Genomic DNA, 22190 nt, shown 5'->3' on the forward strand with positions numbered 1-22190 from the left:
CACAGAGCACAATTCTAAACTGATTTATATCTTGCCCTCTTCCTTCTGAGAAACAAGATGTATGGCTAGGGTAATCATAGACTTTTATTATCCAAACGGCAACATTTCTACGAGTGAAAGAGGTGACTGTATGGAAAAGAGACGTAAGCCAAGATTGACTGGACAAACGGGAGGTCACCCAACATCTGGATAACCCATCCCTCTCAGGGGCCAAGTACTGAGAGTACAGCCCTATTATTTTTTTTTTTTATTTATTATTATTAAACTTTAAGTTGTAGGGTACATGTGCACAACGTGCAGGTTTGCTACATATGTATACTTGTGCCATGTTGGTGTGCTGCACCCATCAACTCGTCATTTACATCAGGTATAACTCCCAATGCAATCCCTCCCCCCTCCCCCCTCCCCCCTCCCCATGATAGGCCCCGGTGTGTCATGTTCCCCTTCCTGAGTCCAAGTGATCTCATTGTTCAGTTCCCGCCTATGAGTGAGAACATGCGGTGTTTGGTTTTCTGTTCTTGTGATAGTTTGCTAAGAAGGATGGTTTCCAGCTGCATCCATGTCCCTACAAAGGACACAAACTCATCCTTTTTTATGGCTGCATAGTATTCCATGGTGTATATGTGCCACATTTTCTTAATCCAATCTGTCACTGATGGACATTTGGGTTGATTCCAAGTCTTTGCTATTGTGAATAGTGCTGCAATAAACATACGTGTGCATGTGTCTTTATAGCAGCATAATTTATAATCCTTTGGGTATATACCCAGTAATGGGATGGCTGGGTCATATGGTACATCTAGTTCTAGATCCTTGAGGAATCGCCATACTGTTTTACATAATGGTTGAACTAGTTTACAATCCCACCAACAGTGTAAAAGTGTTCCTATTTCTCCACATCCTCTCCAGCACCTGTTGTTTCCTGACTTTTTAATGATTGCCATTCTAACTGGTGTGAGATGGTATCTCATTGTGGTTTTGATTTGCATTTCTCTGATGGCCAGTGATGATGAGCATTTTTTCATGTGTCTGTTGGCTGTATGAATGTCTTCTTTTGAGAAATATCTGTTCATATCCTTTGCCCACTTTTTGATGGGGTTGTTTTTTTCTTGTAAATTTGTTTGAGTTCTTTGTAGGTTCTGGATATTAGCCCTTTGTCAGATGAGTAGATTGCAAAAATTTTCTCCCATTCTGTAGGTTGCCTGTTCACTCTGATGGTAGTTTCTTTTGCTGTGCAGAAGCTCTTTAGTTTAATGAGATCCCATTTGTCAATTTTGGCTTTTGCTGCCGTTGCTTTTGGTGTTTTAGACATGAAGTCTTTGCCCATGCCTATGTCCTGAATGGTACTACCTAGGTTTTCCTCTAGGATTTTTACGGTATTAGGTCTAACATTTAAGTCTCTGATCCATCTTGAATTAATTTTCGTATAAGGAGTAAGGAAAGGATCCAGTTTCAGCTTCCTACTTATGGCTAGCCAATTTTCCCAGCACCATTTATTAAATAGGGAATCCTTTCCCCATTTCTTGTTTCTCTCAGGTTTGTCAAAGATCAGATGGCTGTAGATGTGTGGTATTATTTCTGAGGACTCTGTTCTGTTCCATTGGTCTATATCTCTGTTTTGGTACCAGTACCATGCTGTTTTGGTTACTGTAGCCTTGTAGTATAGTTTGAAGTCAGGTAGCGTGATGCCTCCAGCTTTATTCTTTTGACTTACGATTGTCTTGGAGATGCGGGCTCTTTTTTGGTTCCATATGAACTTTAAAGCAGTTTTTTCCAATTCTGTGAAGAAGCTCATTGGTAGCTTGATGGGGATGGCATTGAATCTATAAATTACCTTGGGCAGTATGGCCATTTTCACGATATTGATTCTTCCTATCCATGAGCATGGTATGTTCTTCCATTTGTTTGTGTCCTCTTTTATTTCACTGAGCAGTGGTTTGTAGTTCTCCTTGAAGAGGTCCTTTACATCCTTTGTAAGTTGGATTCCTAGGTATTTTATTCTCTTTGAAGCAATTGTGAATGGAAGTTCATTCCTGATTTGACAGCCCTATTATTAAATTATTATTCAAAAAACTGCTCTGGTATACCCCATTTTATGCAAATTGAGTCTTAAACAAATTCTACCTCAAGAGAAAGTCATCAGCATTTTGGAGAACAGTTTAGTAAACCACTCCTACTAATTAGACAGTGTCATTTCACAACATGTAAGATCTTGTGGGATATTCTGAAGTTATATGTGTTTTTGCATGTCATCTGTGAAAGGGTTTGTAAAAACTAAATTTAGTTATACCAGTTTCTTTTAAAAATGAAGTATCAAATAGAAGGAAAAAGCAATCACTTAATCCCACAAAGGCATTTATAATTCAAAGTTATTTTTCTAGGTGACCCAAAAGTACTGTTCTATACAGGAATATTCAAGTTACTTTCTGTTTAGAAGTTGGAATCGTCTAATAAATAAATTGCTTTCAGAATAGCTTTTGGGCTGATGCTACTATTAGCAAATTAACAAGCTTAAAGAAAAGGCCTCTTCAAATAAGAAGAAAAAAAAAGAAACCCTACACAGTATTTGGAGAAATATATTGATGACAAACCCAGTACTGAAAACCAGCCTACTTAATCCAGCAGTCATATTCCTATTCACCTTCCTAAAAGACTAAGTCACAGCAATTCAGATTCAGAAAATCAAACAGAAATTAGAAACTGGAGCTATTTTTTTTTCAATTAAGAGAATTTCATGCAGACACCCACAGGACTGGCATATACTCTACGGCCATCATTCATCCAAGTGACATTTCAATGTCTACTATGCATATAATGCACTGGCACTGTTAATACAGTAGTTGGCTGTTCTAGATTTAAAATTTGCCAGAATTTTTTTCAAACTAGCAGATTCATCTTTCACTCCAAAAAAAGACTTTGTATTTAAATGCTCTGTAATTCTCACCCCAAAAAAACAAGACTAGAAATATCTGCTAAACAATGATAAATTCAAAATGACTACTCCATAACAGTGTATGGTAGAGTATTTTTACATCTGTTAGCACTCCATATTTTTATTCAATTTGATTAGACAACTGATGCTTCCTCCATCAAAGATGCTTAGAAATCTACAATCCTACAAAGGATATTGTGCTTTCTCATAAAAAGAAACTGTCCCTCATTTTCTCCAATTTTTACATTAAGGATGAGTTCCACAGTTGTGTTCTCAAATTTGGAAAAGATCATGAATCAGGCGAGGGTCAGTCTCCACAACAATCCCTTACAGAATTTCAGAAGGTCTACCCACATTCATTGGAGAGACAGATGCCCCTCAGTCTAGAAAGGAAGCCAGATTATCTAAATGGATCTGGTTTACTATTACAGATTTTTAAGAAACAGTATGAATCGAAGACATAGAATGTTTTAGGATTGTTAAATAAGCCTTCCTGAAAGAGTTGGGTTCAAAGCTCAATTCTAAGACAAGGAAAATAAAAGAGGAGAAAATTAATTGTTGCACAATTGTAAAGGATCAAAGAGGAAAACAGCAACTCATAAATTTTTAAACTGGCAGTTTAAAAATCTGATAGTGAATAAATCCCCAAAACGACTGTCATATGCTGAGCTTTTACAGATTACATTCTGAACTGTAATATTTCCTATCTTTAACAGGAAGTATGAAGGGGGAAAATCAAGACGTGAAAAGTTTTTATACAAGGACATTAAATAGGTAGCCCAATGAAGTACAAATACCTGAATGGAGGTAGGGGTGAGAATTCTCCATATCTAAATATGGCTACATGAATTTTTTGTGTTTTTCAGAGCTTAATCCACCATGGCTGAACCCACTACCACCAAGACTCATCACACATATGCTATTTTAAAAACGTAAATTATGTTCTTTTCTTTTTAAATCTTGTTGTTTTTTGTTTTGAGACAAGAGTCTCGTTTTGTCGCCCAGGCTGGAGTGCGGTGGCATGATCTCAGCTCACTGCAAGCTCCGCCTCCTGGGTTCACACCATTCTCCTGCCTCAGTCTCCTGAGTAGCTGGGACTACAGGCGCCCGCCACCATGCCCAGCTAATTTTTTGTGTTTTTAGTAGAGACGGGTTTCACTGTGTTAGCCAGGATGGTCTCGATCTCCCGACCTCGTGATCCACCCGCCTCGGCCTCCCAAAGTGCTGGGATTACAGGGGTGAGCCACTGCGCCCAGCGCAAATCTTGCTTTTTTTAAATTCAAAAGGACCACATGCTTAATATCAACTTGGTTTCAAAAAGACTTCAGGTCTTAAAACTAAGAGTACTACGACACTTATTTTGCCATTTGTGAGTTTCATGTCAAAAAACTGGACGTTTTCAACATGAAAACTTACCTTCAAAACTCACCAGGACATTCTACCATAAATTAGGATATTTTCACAAACAATACAGTTTTCCCTTTAATATTCTATATTTTCCATTTCTTCCACATCTTCGTGGTCCAGCTGCTTAAAGCTGAAGTGATCCCGGATTTTCATAAGCACATACAGCTTATTTGCTTCAATAATGTTGTAGGTGAGGCCTTTTTTCCCTAAAACTGCCCTGTCCCCACTGTGCACTAGAGGCAGGTCTCATAGTCTGGCTCCTCTGCTTGGTTTTCAGGGAGATCCAAGTTCACGACAATGGTGACTTGTTTCACATCACTCCCTCCAGTGCAAACATTTGTTGTTACGAGAAACTTCTCATTCTGAAACTTCTGAATGACGGAAACTCACTGCTCCATGATCAGCTCTCCACTTAACAAAGACACCTGGTGGCCAGCCTGCATCATCTCCACAATCAACCACTCGGCATTTCGATGAGTCTGACAGAAGATGATGGCCTGGCCAATGGTTATGCCACCATAAATGCTGCACAGAGCTTGGTATTTGTCTTTCCTGTTCTTGCACAACACATAATACTGCCAGATGTTGTTCAGGGTCAGCTCCTCTTTGCGTAACTTGGTAATTTAGGGATGGGTACAATTCACTCAGCAAAATGACACACAGAGTATCTATGAGCTACTGAAACAAATTCAGACCCAATTACATAATAGTAAATTTTAAATAAACTCATAGTTACTAGCTATTATATCACCAATTGTTGTCTAATGCATCTAAAATATAAAGTATGAAAAATTTAAAAAATAGTGAAAATTTTGAAACTTGAATCTGTACTTTTTAAAAAATTCATCCATTTTAAAATAAAAGCACTTTGCTACAAATTGTTAAAATGAATAGAGTATTTTTAAAGGCTTTTTCCCCCCACTGTAGTCATTATTGAAAGCACAAATGCAATACAATCCAGGCCTTTGGAATTTCCTGCTATTTATGAAACAGCTTAAACAAAATGCCTCTTTAATAAGTTGCTAAGGGAGATCCATGAAAACTCCAAAGAAACGGCTCTGACAAGTTCTAATAAGGAAAGTCATCTGAGCACTTTGCTTATAAGAACTCTAAACAGCACTAATCAAACTACCTACTGGGCTTTGGTTTTAATAAGGCGTGTTAAGCTAGAGCTCACATCATTTACATGACTCCCCTAAACAAAACATAAATTGCATTAAAGATACAAAAGGTAGTCTCTTACCTACTAACATCCAGTACTTTACAATGTTCTACGCATCATATTATACATATATACATATCTAGAGAGATACACTGATATCAATAAGTCAGCTGACAATCTATCTCCAGGCCACTTTTGAATTGTCTACTATAACCTCTAACTACAGAAATATATCATATTGTATGATTACTACACTATGATATAGTTCAATGAACTTGATATTCTATCCCCAAGATATTCACTATATTTCCTAGTATTTCAGCACACTACCCAACTTGCTCTCATCCACAATATAAGAATCTGTTTTAAGATTTAAGAATGTGGGCCAGGCACAGTGGCTACCGCCTGTAATCCCAGCACTTTGGGAGGCAGAGATGGGTGGATCACCTGAGGTCAGGAGTTTGAGACCAGCCTGGAAAACATGGTGAAACCCCGTCTCTACTAAAAAAAAAAAAAAAAATAGCCAGGCGTGGCGATGGGTGCCTGTAATCCCAGCTACTCGGGAGGCTGAGGCAGGACAATCACTTGAACCCGGGAGGCGGAGGCTGCAGTGAGCTGAGATCACGCCAGTGTACTTCAGTCTGGGCCACAGAGTGAGACACCGTTTCAAAAAAAAAGAAAAGAAAAAAAGATGTAAGAATGTAAATAACCTCTAAAACATCTGCCTTCTGTCATATACTAGACCAAGCAATTCACTAAATCCCTCAACTTAAGCTTTCTTATTTTCATAAAAGTAAATTCAGCAGAATTCATCCAATAACTACTTTAAAGACAATGTGAAGAAAATCAATTTGATTCCATTTCTAGTTATTTGGGCCATTTCTAGTTATTTGTGTTACCTTAAGAAGGGTGTCAGATCAATGCACTATTAAACGTTATCCTGCCATCTGATGGATTTCAGAACATTGCACCACTACTCATTGGATAAGCGAATAATCATCAGCGTTTCTATTTGTATTCAGGGTAGCTCATAGTACACCACAAATCATCCCCAACATGCCCTCAGCTTTTCTACGTACCTTTATAGAAAGAACACAATTACTATTTCTTACTAAAGTCACTTCCAAATATACAAATTCACCTTGTGACGTTTTTCTTTCCAAAATTACTCAAGAACAAATACAACATATTTACAAATAGCCAAGTTCTTAAATTCATATGCATCCAAAAACTTTAAACTCAATTTGCAAACACAATCTATGTAACACTGGCTCTAGGATGTATAGAATCTAGACCCAGATACTAATATTTCAACTAAAACCTAGCTGCTCCCTACAAAAATGAATAGCAAGGTTTAAACATATTACTAGAGTATTAACCAAATCTAAACACACACAAATGAGTCAGCCAAGAGAACAGTGGTAACTGTAGGAAAAAACAACATGTGTTTCTTTTTAATATCTGATGGCACCTATAATTATATAAACCAATTCAGACTCCAAAACTTCAACAGCTACAACAATTTTAAGAATGCCCAAGGCATAGTAAATAAATCAGGCAAATTTCACACCTCTTGGTGGCACCACAAAATGAAAAGTATTGAGCTGGACTATATGTCTGATCTGACAAGACAATTCTTAAATCTTTCTCCTACCTAAAATAAACTATACATTACATGTTCCAAGATTTATTTATGACTACTATTAAAAATCAATCACGTCTAAAAACATGTACATCCTATTTCAAAAAAAAAGAAAAGCAAATAGAGTACCACAGCACAGAATATGTCTGAAATTTAGTTTTGTTTGATATCTGAAAGTTAAGTTTTTGACATTTACCAGTAGTCCCACAACATGCTGGCCCTGTGCCATCATGGCCTGGTGCCAGCCTGACGTAGGGCCATGCTAAAAATAGCAGCTAAGCAGCAGCTGTAATACATAGGTCCTTCTGACCTCAACTTTATTTCCCTAAAGGGTGATTGGAGGAAGAGGGGGACAACTGGAGGGAATAAGGGAAATGGAATATACTCTCAGTAGGTATTACTTACCTCTTCTGATTTGTCTTCTTTTCTACCACACACTCCTTTCTCCTCCCTTCCCTCAACCCATCCCCAAGAAAGAAAAGGACAGAAGAAGAGAAGAAAGAAAATGAGGGAAGAAAGGAAAGGAAAGGAAAGGAAGAAAGGAAGAAAGAAAAGAAAAGAATGAACAAACTGGAGCTGTGAGGCAAGTTGGGTTCAGAGTCTTCCACACCTGCTGCCCTCAAGTCTCACTTGATTCTAGTCTGCCATCATCAGAAAGCAGCCACTGATCATTTCAGTCATCAGCTTTACCACTGTCTAGAGAAAAGTATAAACCACAATCCTGAAAAGACTGGCTAGGTGACTGGGCTGAAGGTATATCAGACAAAAATTACACAAGTGATATTCGGGGGAAAGAGGGAAGAAGAAATGTAAAATGGCATCAAGAATACAAAATCCTGGCCAGGCTCACACCTGTAATCCCAACACTCTGGGAGGCCAAGGCGGGTGGATCACTGAGGTCAAGAGTTCCAGACCAGCCTGGCCAACATGGTGAAATCCCGTCTCTACTAACAATACAAAAAATTAGCCGGGCATGGTGGCACGTGCCTGTAATCCCAGCTTCTCGGGAGGTTGAAGCACAAGAATCGCTTGAGCCCAGGAGGTGGAGATTGGAGACTGCAATGAGCCAAGACTGCACCACTGCACTCCAGCCTGGGTGACAGAGAGACTCTGTCTCACCAAAAAAAAAGGAAACTCACGGAACACTAAAAAACAAAGTCAGAAAGGAACAAGGCTAACATATTACATATTTAAAAGTTTGGTCACATAAAACAGCCAGATTACAAACATGGTATTTGGGTTTTAGAATCTTATTTTATGACAAGTACTTATTATAAAAATCACGACAACTTTCTTTGTAGAAATGAGCTGCAGGGGGAAAGGTTCAGCATGACCAGGCTTCTACCAACAGAGACCAATAGCCACACCAGAAGAGACTCCAGGTATGCCCCTTACACCTAAATTATAGAATTCCTACACAGTACTACACTCACAAAAACGCTAGTAACTGTCGGCAAACATTTATCATGTACAATCTGGCATATACAAAATTCTAATCTGTACTGATTGTAATTATGTAAAAGAATTTAAAACTTGCTTTTGTGGACTTATTCTACACACTATCTTCTTATGTAAGTTTTCTCTATAAAATCTTCCAACATTAGAGATCTGACACCAACTAACAATGAAAAACACTTTAAGTAAACAGATTGTTAAGTAAGGCAAGAAGAGGTAGTCAGTCACCTAAATTTTAAGCACATTAATTCACTAAATGAGCTTCCAATGTATCTGATCAGCTTTTTCAGTTAGGAAGAGTTTAAATGTACTGACAGGTTCTGCTGCATCCTTCCAATTAACATCAGCGTTCAGGAATTGCACAGATAAAACTCCATCTTTCAAAGAAATATCAAATCTCTTTATCAGCAACAAGAAATAATATAATTGTAACATTTAAAAAAGGACCTTAAAATGAGATATTTAATTTCTCAAATACACTTTGAGAACCTAACTTTGCTGCATATATATTAGATCTAACCTGCAAGTTAATTTCTTTCAAAGCTTAACATCTCATGGAAAATGATCAAAATCACCCAACACAACCATCCTTCAAAGCTGGAATTCCTAAAAGACATTTTTTTTAATGTAGTAGTTTTTCAAGTAAAATTTTAGAGTTCTGGAGATTAATTACACAACAATGTAAATGTACTTAACACTGCTGAACCACACACATAAAAGTGGTTAAGATGGTCAGTATTACAGTATGTACATTTTACCACAACCAAAATTTTTTTAATCCTAATGTGTAAATATCCTTATGATTTTTAAATAAATCCTCCCAATGGGAAAAAAATAGCATTTTAAAATCATACCTATGATCACAATTTAAAATCCAGGCCACTGTGAAAGTCACTCTAGAAAGTAGCAAGACACTGTAAAGCTAAACCTTCTAGGATAGGGAACGATGATGCATCATGGGCAGTATTGTTTGAACACCAACCAAAGACAGTGTGTGTGTCAGGCTCTGTTTTTAACAGCAACAAGTTATTGCTACTTTTTTCCCTGTGTTTCAGTTTCCTCATCTGTAAAATAGAAACAATAATGGTCCCTAACGCATATGGCTGTTAAGAAATACATAAAGGAAATGAGCGAAATGGAATATACACTCAGTAGGTATTACTTACCTCTTCTGATCATATTCCAGGGCAGTATTTGGCACCTGGTTAAGTGCTACGAAATGTTAGTTGTTATTACTCTTACTACTAGTAAATGTTGTAGCAGTATTAAGAGTCTCACCATAAATCACGTCCAGCTGGTTCAATGAAGAACTGCCCCAAGTCATACAAAAAGGCTTTAAAGGCCAGGTGTGGTGACTCACACCTGAATCCTAGCATTTTAAGAGGCCAAGGTGAGTGGATCACTTGAGGTCAGGAGTTCGAGACTAGCCTGACCAACGTGGTGAAACCCCGACCCTACTAAAAATACAAAAATTAGCTGGGCGTCATGGCGCATGCCTGTAATCCCAGCTACTCAGGAGGCTGAGGCAAGAGAATTGCTTGAACCTGGGAGGCAGAGGTTGCAGTGAGCTGAGATTGCACCACTGCACTCCAGCCTGGGCAACAAAGGGAGACTCCATCTCAAAAAAAAAAAAAAAAAAAAAAAAAAAAAAAAATTACAGAGACCTACAGTTTGGAGGCCACATCATTTATGTGAAAGAGGTACATATATGTATAGGTACATCCCAAAGGATTATGTGTATACTATTTACTGGTGAAGGAGGAGGAGGCATGTTGACAAAAACAATACATTATATTTTAAAAACCTGGTCAAATACAAACAATACTGGACAAGTTTTCATATATACACTAAGTTGAAAGCAAACTTCTGTTGTTCTATATAAGCACTTCAAACTTTCAGTAAATTCTTTATTATATGACCATATTTATTATATGGGTGTATAATATTCGTGTAACAGCAAGTCCTCCACTTAATGCCATCAATAGGTTCTTGGAAACTGACTTTAATCAAAATGACATATTACAAAACCAATTTATCATAGGCTAATTGACATGAACAATAATTTCCTATCACATATTTCTGGTCACAAAAACATCACCAACCTTCTAAATAAAGACCACAACATTTTTAATATTAAACATTGAAACGAATGTGAAATATACATACATTTAACAACGATTAATAAAAACAAGATAATTCTTCACCCAGTTATTCCAGTTCAAGGTAGCAAGTGGGCAGAGCCTGTCCCAGCAGCTCAGGGAGAAAGGCAGGAACCCACCCTGGACAGGATGCCACCCCCATTGCAGGGCACACACACACACCCACACTCATTCAGACTGGGGCCATTTAAACGGGACAATATGCCTTCTGTGCACATCTTTGGGATGTAGGAGGAAACCAGAGTACCCAAAGAAAACCCTCACAGACATAAGCCGACCGTGCAAATTCCACCCAAGATAATGGTCCTGGCCAGAACTGACTTCTTTATTTTCTCATCAATGATACAGTGATACCATGTTATTCAAGGACTTGCTGTATAATCACACAGGTGTAATACAGTTTTATACTTAACAATCCTAACTTTTTCTGAACTTTAATCTCATAACATTACAATGATTTCCAAATATCCACAAATGTGTTTTACACTAGCATGAATTGAGCATGCTAGAACCAGTACTGTACTGCAGTCATCAGAATTTAGCCTGAAACTAAAATGCTATCTAGGAATACATTTATAACATTCAATAAATGTTAGCCAAATAACCTCTCCAAAGAGTCCAATTTACATTCAAGAATATGCTTGTTTTGATTTCAGAGACTACCAAACTAAGACACGGTCCAAGCACTAGAAAAATATGCAACACAGCTTTGCCATTTCCTATGCCACTCTAAAAAATTTACTTAACATGTTTGGGCCTCAGTTTTCTTATCAGGAAAATGGGAAAAACTGAAATTGAAGTTATTTTTTATCTCTAAAATCTCCATAGCTTTACTAGCAGATAACAACTATAATGCAAGAGTATTTTATTTACAAAAATACCTTTCATCTTTCAGCGTATTTTAAGAAGAAATGGAACTGTGGATCTGTACAGAGGGGTCACTGGAATATGCATGTGGTTACAACATTCAAATTATACCTGGGTTAATTTGTCTCCTTCTCTGTTCACCTGTGGACATCATCACATATATCTACTTGTAGACATATATACACACATATATTAGCTGACAAAAATCAGTTAAGCGAATTCCACAAACATAAAACATTTAGCGTACTCAAGCAACAGTTTACTATCAACTGAAAGTTCAAAACGACAAGCAATTTTGCACTGCATTGTCTCTGAAGCTTGCTTTAGCTATCTTTTCTAGATGGAAAAAAAAAAGGAAGCATCCTATTTTTAAAGAACCGAAAACCAAGTACAAAGCATATTCTTAGAGGAACACAGGGCACTGAAAGCAAAAACTGAAGACAACCAGGTTTTTCTCTAACAGACACTTTACTTTTGAGATCTGGGTAGGAATGACAAACAAAACGTCTCTTCACAAGACAAGACTCAGTAACACTTTTCTCCTAATTATCATTTGATACTGATTTTTCCAAAGAAGATGCCTTTAAAGGAGAGAACAGCTCGTGGTTTTGAATTTAAAGTAATCCCCAAATATTTACATGTTAAAAAATTAATAAATCTCAAAAACTAAACTAGCCTTTCTTTGTCACAAAGCACTATTTTAAAAATTATACCACGGTAATTTGAAAAGTAGTTAAAAACGGTGTTGTGGGTTTCATGCTGTTTACTACCTTTTTAAAAAGACCTGCTTATAACCCACTTTGTTTCTAAGATATTTATACTTACCTATAATCTTTCATTTTTAGGATATTTGTGCTCTTAAATATAACAGTTTAAGTCAACAGTTTAAAGATGGCCCCTATACAAGTTTCTAACACTAAACGACTTTATCTTATGTAAGTATGCTTCTTAAAGGCACCAAATTTATTTTACCTCATTGAAGAAAATTTACAGTCTAACACAAAAAAATATAAAGCATGTGGAAATAGTACAGATCCAATCGTGATTTTTTTTTTTTGGAGACAGGTTCTTGCTCTGTCACGCAGGCTGGAGTACAGTGGTACAATCTCGGCTCACTGCAGCCTGCAGCCTGCAGCCTGCAGCCTCCGCCTCCCAGGTTCAAGCAATTCTCCCACCTCAGCCTCCTCAGAAGCTGGGATTACAGGGGCATGCCACTACACCCAGCTAATTTTTGCATTTTAGTAGAGATAGGGTTTCACAATGTTGCCCAGGCTGGTCTCATGTGATCTTTCAAAGCGACAACTCTTATAAAACGTGTCATTCCTACACTGCCTATCACTGAACATATTGCTAGCTGAAATCACACATTCTTAACTAAACAGTGAATATGAGTGTAAGCAGAAATAGATGCTGGTCCATACCTTTCCACATGAAATATTCATAGGGTTAGAATTGAGACAGCAACTGACTATCCATTGTGGGGGCGGGGGGGGGGGGGGGGGCGGGGAAGAGCCCCAGGATAAAAATCTTAAAAATCAGTGAGGACGTACTTAAGACATTAATGACTTAAACGGTTCAGTTAATTGCAATAATTCTTCTACTAAAGAACATGTTCCAAGGGCATCCTGATGTTTCTAAAAAGGAAGGCATCAGTCTCATATCCGCAAAACACATGAAACTCAGTGCAAAGTGGAAAAAATTGAGGATAGCCTTTTCAGTCCAAGGGTGCACTTGTTAACACATCTGAATTGCAAGAAATTAAAGGCTTTAGAAAGAGTGAAAATGTTTGCTTAACCCAAATCCGCCATTTTCACCTTCCATTATTGTCACTGTCTCCTGAACATTTTAGATTTTCTCAACGGAGCAATATTATCCTTCAGAGAACTAAGTATAACAAATTCCAGGTATTCCTAAAACTGAAAATTTAGCTTCCTTCAGAATAATGCTAACGACCTATCAAGTACTGAAATACTTTCAAAAATCACTTATATAAATCAAAATCTCAACTCACACAAAAGAACAATAAAAAATACCTATGCAACTGGTTTCAAAATGTATTGTGTATTTCTTTATTAATCAAAAGGCAGAAAAAGGGTAGGATCTGACATAAAATTATTTTATATTAACCTCGACAATGCATTCAATGAAATATACTATCATCAATAAACAAGCACCCAATTTTCAATGTGCATTCAGAATCATCTTTATTTAGTGATCTCTGGTTTGTAAAGAAAAATCAAAATACTCAAAAACCAATAAATTATCTGATTGAAATTTGTACTCATCTCAATTCGAATAATGTTCTCCTTTTACTGCTTTGCCACCCCCACAGAAAAACACAAAACTTTTAAGTTATGAATCTGAAAAGAGTGTAAGAATGTGTTTACCAGAATGTTAAGTGGAATGCTGGGCAATATTCTTTTCTCCCAAAAGTAAATAGAAAAAAAAGGCCATTTAGAAGGCCATTCCTTTTAGAACATATCTCCTTCCTTCAGAAAGGACCTTCACACTCACACTTACTCAAGCACACAAACACATATGCAAACACACCAAAACAAATATAAATTAAAAACTCAAGGATAATTTTTGTAAGTTTCTTTATTACAAAAATATATGCTTCTAGTTTTAAGAAAAATCCAACCATAAAATAGGTATAAAGTAAAAAGTTAAAGTTCCCCCGCCCCAAATCCTTGACCATTCACTTAACTGCCCTTCTCGAAAAATACCCATACTTCCACGATTGCTTGTGTAGCCTTACAGACATTTTTATGCATCTATATGCAAACCTTTTTTGTTTTAAACACAAATTGCAGCATACTATAGGAAGCTTTTAACTTGCTTTTAAATATTCTGGTTATCTTTCTTTGTCAGTATGTGTAAATCTAATTCATCTTTTCATAGTTGCATAGTATTCCATTGAGTATTTCTTGGGCATTTCCCTTCTGTAGAAATTTAGGTTAACTCCATCCAGCTGTTTACTCTTGCAAACCACACTGCAATGAGCATCACTATACAGAACATCATTACACAATAATATCAATATTATCTACAGGATAAATTCCTTAAAAAGACAGAAAAAGATAGTGTCAAACAGCAGCGTAGGCAGAATCCTTTTTCCCTGTCTCTTCAACCAATTCTGGGTATTGTCTTTTTAGTCTTCAGCAATGTGGTAGAGGAAAATGGCATCTCAATTTTATTTGCATCTTTTTTTTTTTTTTAAGACAGAGTCTCGCTCTGTCACCCAGGCTGGAGCGCAGTGGCGCGATCTCGGCTCACTGCAACGTCTGCTTCCCAGGTTCTAACGACTCTCCTGCCCCAGCCTCCCGAGTAGTTGGGATTACAGGCACCTGCAACCGCTCTAATTTTTGTATTTTTAGTAGAGATAAGGTTTCCCCATGTTGGCCGGGCTGGTCTCTAACTCCTGACCTCAAGTGATCCACCCACCTCAGCCTCCCAACTGCTGGGATTACAGGCATGAGCCACCACGCCGAGCCTATTTGCACCTCTTTATGTAAGAATGAAGACGAGTATGTTTATTGGCCATCTACGTCTTCCTCTCTGAAATGTGTTGCCCATTTTCCTATTGGGTTATCCATCTCCCTTCTTGACAATTTTTATAAGTTTTCTACCAACCTTTGGTCCAATGTGCTGTAAATATTTGGCCGAATTAACTGCTAAATTTGATTTGTAGTGTTTTCAGCCCTACGGAAACTTTTCAATTTTTTTTTTTTCTTCCTCTTGAGACAGTCTCAGTCTGTTGCCCAGGCTGGAGTGTGCAATGGTGCGATCTCAGTTCAGTGCAACCTCCGCTTCCCAGATTCAAGCCATTCTCCTGCCTCAGCCTCTCAAGTAGCTGAGATTACAGGCATGTGCCACGATGCCTAATTTTTGTAATTTTTGGTAGATGCGGGGTTTCACCACGTTGGCCAGGCTGCTCTCGAACTCCTGACCTCCAGTGATCTGCCCACCTCAGCCTCCCAAAGTGCTGGGATGACAGGCACGACTCACTGCGCCCGGCCCTTTTTTATTTTTATCCAATTAAATTTATCTATCTTTTCCTCTATAACTTTGAGTTTCAGGTCATACCAGGGAAGCTCTTTGCTAGACAATAACTTGGAAAATTTTTTTATGTAACTTCTAAATCATTACTTAAATGATGTCAATAATACAAACATACCAGCACCTGCAGAGACAGCTCTCTTCCAATATCAATATCAATTTTTTTTCTTTTTTGAGATAGAGTCTTACTCCGTCACCCAGGCTGGAGTGCAGTGGTACGATCTTGGCTCACCAAAACCTCCGCCTCCTGGGCTCAAGTGATCCTTCCATCTCAGCCTCCCAAGTAGCTGGGACCACAGATGCCTGCCACCACACCTGGCTAAGTTTTCCCATCTTTGGTAGGGGCAGGGTTTCACCATGTTGCCCAGTCTGGTCTAGAACTTCTGAGCTCAAGCGATCAACCCACCTCAACCTCCCAAAGTTCAGGGATTACAGGTGTGAGCCACCGTGCCCGGCAATATAAATTACTTAACAAAAATAAGCCAACTACTCTTTCTCTAACACTTTCCTGTAATCAATTGATGGGCAAGCTCTGTGGCAATTAAATATTGCTTACAACTACTGTAACAAAGGTTTAATTTTTTCCCTTAAATTTCTTCTTAAAATCTAGAAGTTGAAAAATAGTAATTACCAATAGATTTAATTTCTGACAAGCCCCTCAATCCTGAAACTATCAACAGCATAAATGTAAAATAAAGTCCAACAACTAGATTTTCCCTGTTGTAATTCAGTCATCTCTACAAAAGTCAATGAATACTTTCTGTATAAACTTGTAATTCTGCGATACCAGAAAACTGCTTTATGGTGCTATCAACGAAGTATTCTGTTCTGTTCCATTTCAGGAAACTAAAACAAACAAAAGAGTTCCACCTCAAATCAAAATTATAAAATAAGCCTTTCAAGTTAGCATATCAATTCAAACCACCACTTGAAGCTAAATTAAATGGTTAATCTAGCCACCCTCTCTCTGTTCCCCATAAAGGGGGGTGGGGGAACCCTGATCATAAGTGTTCTATCTCACAGTGCCAGCTGCCAGGCATATAACAGCCTTCCATCTCTAAAGCTGACTGGCACAACAAGTAATACAACTTGGAAGTTAAGGCAAATGGCAGAACTCAGACGGCAAAAAGAATATTTTCCACAATTTGTATAGCACTTGTTTAGCACGCATGTGTTTCTGAAGTGGTGGTCAACTCTTCAAACTACACGAGAAACATCACACCACTTGACGTCAACCACTGCCAGTTCCATTCAGCAGCCTCCTTCCCCTTTGGGGACTATTGAAAAAGTTACTATTTTCTTTTACAACTACTCACCCAGGCCTCTTCCACTGATGAAAGCAGGCAAAGCCCACGCTGTGTGTCTGTCTCCTAGAGAAGATTGCCTCTTTTATTTATCGCCCCTTGGCTTTATTTTCACAGTGAATTCCTGGCTTAAATGCAATCAGCCAAGAAACCCTCCCTATGTGCTCTCCTGTCATTCCTCATTGCTTGCAAGCAGAGTCAAGCACAGGGAGAGGAAAAGAAAAAAAAAAAAAAAAAAAAAAAAACCCTCAACATTGCCAGCCAAGCCATAAAAATTCGCAGACTCTAGTTTGTAATACTGAGAAGCCATAGATGTGCTTCCATCCATCTCCAACCGGCAGGAAACAGACAAACAAAAAAAAGGTATAACTTCAAAGAATGTTAATTAGATTTGTTTTAAGGGGAAAAAAGGATAGCTGAATAGCCTCAAAAGCTAAACCCTCTCTAGACAGAAGGAGACAGTGCCCAACATAGAAAAGGCAACACTGGGGGCTGCCTTTGGAAATAAATGACCATGCAGAAAATCACGTTTACAGATTGCATTAGAATTCAAATTAACCAGACGGGATTAAAACAAATCTTAATTCTCTCTTGGGGCCCCTATCCAGACCCCCACCCCACTCCCAAAGAAAAGAATGATAAAAGGAACTGACTACAGAAAGAGAAAAAGGATTAAGTTAAAAATCAAAGAGAGAGAGATGCGTCCAAATCTCACCCCATTCATTCCGTGCCGGGTTCAGTATGCTACAATTTCAAGTACACTAACATGGGAAGGGGTCAGAAAATATGCCATTTGCAATCAGGAAAAAAAATAGGAAGTTTCACTATAGCATTCATTGTTCTTTTCAGTCTGGCTCAAACATTCCCATCGCTATGGCTGAAAAAGATCTGGACGGGGAAAAAGAAGATTTTGGGGGAAGGGGGACAGGGGACGCTTTTAAACTAAGGTATTTGAGAAAACTCTCAGGATCTGTCAGAGAAAGGAGGGCTGTGCAGCTCTAAATCACAAGTCCTTCTCTCGCCTTTGTCAAATATCTTCTACTTTACAAGCCCTGAAAAGAAATAAAGAGACTCTTTTGTTTGGTTTCTCCTTTTCGGAGGGTGACAGAAAACTGAAAGGGGCACAAATAAACCTGAAAATGAGAACAAAGTGCTGGGTCGTGCCGGGCTGCCGCGCCGCGGGGACGCGGGAGCAGCAGCCTAGCCCAGTGTCTCGCGCTCCTGCAGCCCGCTCTCCCCTTTGGCTGCGAGCGGCAAATCCGCAACTGCTGACCGCGGCTTGCCCGGGGCACCACGACCTGACCACCCAGCGCAAACAAAACTCGGGTGGTGGGGTACAAGGGCTGCGCCGCGGCCCGCACAGTGGGGTCTAGAGGCAGCTCCACAAAAAAGGGAAGCGCGAGTGGCTCCTCCTCGGGCTCGCGCCCTTTAATTAGGGGGCGTCCTCCGGCCGAGATGTCCCTCCGGAGACAGAGTCCGGTCCGCCGCCACCTCCCCCCTGCGCCGCTTGGAGACTGAGGAGACGGAAAGAAAAAGACATTTAAAGCCGGGGCGGCCGGTGGAGCTCGCCCGGGCCAGACACCACAGCGACCCCGGGAGCGCAGCGACCGCTCTCCCGTCGGAGCCCTGGGAGGAGCGCTCGCCGAACGGCTTTAAATGTATTCCCCTCCCCTCAAATCGCGTGGGGCGGGGGCCAAAAAGAAAAAAGAGCGAGCGACAGGCAGTGAAAAGGGGGAGCGCCCAGCGGCCGGGCCGCGGCCGGCATTGTCTGCGGCCCGCGCCCCCTCCCCCGCCCCGCACAGCCCCGCCACACACACCCTCGCGGGAGCCCGGCCGTCCGCCCGCGCCTTTGTCCACATCCACCCCCGAAACCGGCGAGCAGTCCTCCAGGATGTGCTCCCCGGAGAAGAGAGAAGGGAGCGCGGGCCGGGGGCGCGGAGCCCGCGGAGGGGCGCGTCCTGCTGATTCATTTCCCACTCGCGCTCGCCCGTCCGGGGCGACCGGGGGCAGGGAAGGGAGGGAGGAAATGGGCGCTCCGCTCAGGAGGACCGTCCGGGCCAGTGAGGACACCCGCAGGGGTGCGGGCGCGCGCGGAGCTGGGGGCTGTCCGCAGGAGAAAAGCGGGCGCCCCCCCCACCCAGGGACTGACAGACGGACAGACGGCCCCCGGCTGCCCCGTGACTCACCGACTTGCAGGACGTTGTCTACGCAGCCGCTCTCCAGCAGCGCGATGCCCCGGCGGAAGGGCAGCCGCGTCTCGTCGCCGCCGTCCGCCGCCCCAGCGGCCCCCACCGACGGGGCCCCGGCCCCCGCGGCGGCGGCGGCGGCGGCAGCGGCGGCGGCGGCCGAGGTGGCGGCCGGGGAGGACGAGGAGCCGCCGCCGCCGCCGCCGCCCGCGCCGCCGCCCGCGCCGCCGGGGCCGCCGCTGTCGTCGCCAGGGCCGCCCGCGGCGCCGCCGCCGGTGTTGAAGGACGAGTACATGCAGATCTCCCGCTCGCTACGGGGGAAGGACCAATAGACTATGCGGCGCTGCACCGGCTCCGGGATGCGCTCGAAGCGCTCCTCCACGCGCTGGAACGGCCACTTCTCCGCCACCCTGCGCGCCGCGATGTCCAGCAGCGACTCGGGGCTCTGGGTCTTGCCCGGCGGCAGCAACCCCAGCGCCGCACCGCCCCCGCACGCCGCCGCCGCCGCCGCGCCACCCGCCCGCGGGCCGGGCCGACAGGCAGAACTGTAGCCGCCACCCGCGCCGCCGCCGCCGCTGCTGCCCCCGCCGCCGCCGCCGCCGCCCGGCCGGCAGCAAAGCCGTTTCGCGGGAGGAGGCTGCTGTCCGCGCTCCGCCATGACCGCGCCGCTTCTAACCCGACAGCGGAAGTGCCGGGACCCTATAAACGGCACTAGGAAGCGCGACACGCACACGCCGTCGCGACGCCACGCTGCCATCTAGGGCCCGACGCTCCTTGTATGGGCACAAGAGGTGGGGCCTCCGCTGTGACGTAGAGGCTGGGGCGGGGCTCCGATAGGGGGAACCTAGGGCCGGGGGCGGGGCCCATGCAAATCGCTGGGCTGAAACATAAATAGAGTGCTTGGCGGACACGGGGGTGGCGGGGGCGGGCGGTTTGGGTGCCCGGTGGGTTGTGAGAATGTCAGGCTGCTGTGACGCGGGGGGGGCGGGGCTCAGGCGGGGTTCCCGTGGGAGGGGGCGGGCCGCCGGGCCCGGGCTGAGGTAGATGGGTCTCTGCGCCCCCTGTCTACTCCACTTTCCCCCTCCAGTTCTCAGCCTCTCTTTGAAGTCCGAGAAGTGAGGATGCGCCTCGTGGGTCGCAGCGGGGAGGAAAGGGGAGATGGGGGAGGTGAGTGAAGGGGAGGGTTCATCTAAATGGAGGGCAGGGCCCACGGGCCGATGCCCCACCCCCCGTCAGCCTGCCCTTCGGGGGAAAAGCCTCTGGGCGGAGGAGGCGCTTTCAAAACAAAGAAATGCGGCATGGAGCCCGGGGGACGCGGGTGGAGAGGAAGGCGGAGGAGGCGCGGCCGAACCCGACCGGCTGCCAGCTTCCCCTCCAGCCGGTCCAGGGGAGCTCTCCCCACCACCCGCCGAAGCTGCGGCGGGGAAGGGGGAGGGTGGCTGCGTTCGGCGGCAGCTTTCCACTTGACTTTTGCAGACCCGGTGTGGAAGCAGCGCGTCCGCTCCGCTGCCCCGCGTGGCTGCAGTGCGCCCATCCCCGAGCCCCGAGTCCGTTCCGTCCCGACTGCAGGGCTGTGCCCGAAAACACGCTGAGCGCTCAGAACGTGCCCAGCAGTCGCGCGACGCGCGTCCGGAGCCGGCTGCCACCGTCCCGCCCTCGCTGCCTCAGTCCCTCGGTCCAGGAAGCCCGCTAGGAGTCGGGGAGCTCCGGCCGCCCTTGTCGCCCCCGCCGCCCTTGTCGCCTTCGCGGCCGCGCGGACTAGGCCCTGCTCCAGGCCGGGGTTTCTCCCGCTTGGGGTGGAACGCAGCCCGGGCTGTGGGTTTAGCAGACACACCTTTGTGAGTACACACGCCGCAGGGGCGCGCGCAAGCCCCACGGGCGCGCGCGCACACCGCCCAGCCCGCGGCAGACGGCCCGCCAGGCGGCGGACGGCGGCTTCGGGCGCACTTGGGTATGCGGCCCGGCTCCCACCCCAGCGCCCGGCTGCGCGGAGTGCAGGCGCTCAGGACGCGCGCAGCGCTCTCAGCCGCCTTGGCGGCGCCCGCAGGGCTAGTCTCCCAGGGTCCGGGCAGCGTAGGGGTGGACCAGGGAGAGCGAGCGCAGAGCGCGGCTCGCCGGTACCTGTACGCGGGCGAAGGCAAAGAAGCGAGTCCCTCTCTGAACTGGGAGCCCTGCGGACATTGTTCGTGCTCCATAGAGCTCGGTCAAATCTGCGTCCAAGCCGCAGACTTAATTACCGCGTCGGAGACACGCTTCCTTCCAGCCCCACCTTCTGTTTTTACTGTAAACAGTGGTGCTGATCCGCTCCCATTGTTGGAGATAAACTGTATCTCCTTTGACACTTTCGCATCTTTTAAGGTTATTGGCTGCTCCCCACCCGCCTGCCTGGTAGCCTGGATTTAAAGGGATAGCGCGCTTCGGCGTTTTAAAGAAAATAGCTCATTCGGGGCCGAAGCCCTGGAAACCTCGAACTACACCGCGGGCCTTCACAAGTCCCAGGCTGCAGGTCCCTGGGGTCGGAACGCTGGCCGACTTTCCGCAGCTGCCTTACTTGTTAGGAAAATTTTTGTGACACTATGTTTTTGTATATCCGTCCAGTATTTTTCTGGGCACCTCCTCCATGTCTAGGAAAAAGCCTTTGCGGAAAACTGGAAGATCTTTATGGGCAAGTAGAGGGAGAAGTCATTTCTAGATCTCTTTAAAAATAAAAATAATCTTTAAATTGTATAAAACATAGGTATAGAAGACAGTAAGTTTAAAAGTAAAACACAAGTTGGGTTCTGTTCTGTCCAGAAACAGTCATGATAGGACTTAGGCTGTATAATATGTAGTAGCAAGCATTTTCATACATAAACACATAGAATCACTGAACTGGAAAGTCAGCGATGACAAAACTGGTGCCCCCCGACAGGATAAATGACTCATTCAGGTTCATAGGGCTTGTTAGTAGAAAAGATTAATTCACATTGAACGGGAAAATAGCTACCTTTGGAGGTGCCTAACTTTTAGAGCTTTCG

The 22190-nt window shown here is 43.3% G+C and overlaps 1 protein-coding gene and 1 pseudogene across 1 annotated transcript in view; both read right to left on the bottom strand.

The window, feature by feature from the left end:
• Positions 1–19847, bottom strand: part of ZSWIM6 (zinc finger SWIM-type containing 6) — a 217391-nt gene extending 197544 nt beyond the window's left edge. Inside the window, exon 1 of the mRNA XM_007973572.3 lies at positions 19174–19847. Within this exon, the coding sequence (XP_007971763.3) occupies positions 19174–19831 (658 nt within the window). The 5' untranslated portion in view covers positions 19832–19847. The remainder of the gene's footprint in view (positions 1–19173) is intronic.
• LOC140711605 (ATP-dependent RNA helicase DDX25 pseudogene) lies at positions 1573–5069 on the bottom strand (annotated as a pseudogene).
• Positions 19848–22190: the final 2343 nt, after the last annotated feature.

The sequence above is a fragment of the Chlorocebus sabaeus genome, chromosome 4 (assembly GCF_047675955.1).
Source record: "Chlorocebus sabaeus isolate Y175 chromosome 4, mChlSab1.0.hap1, whole genome shotgun sequence".
NCBI classification, from domain to species: Eukaryota; Metazoa; Chordata; class Mammalia; order Primates; family Cercopithecidae; genus Chlorocebus; species Chlorocebus sabaeus.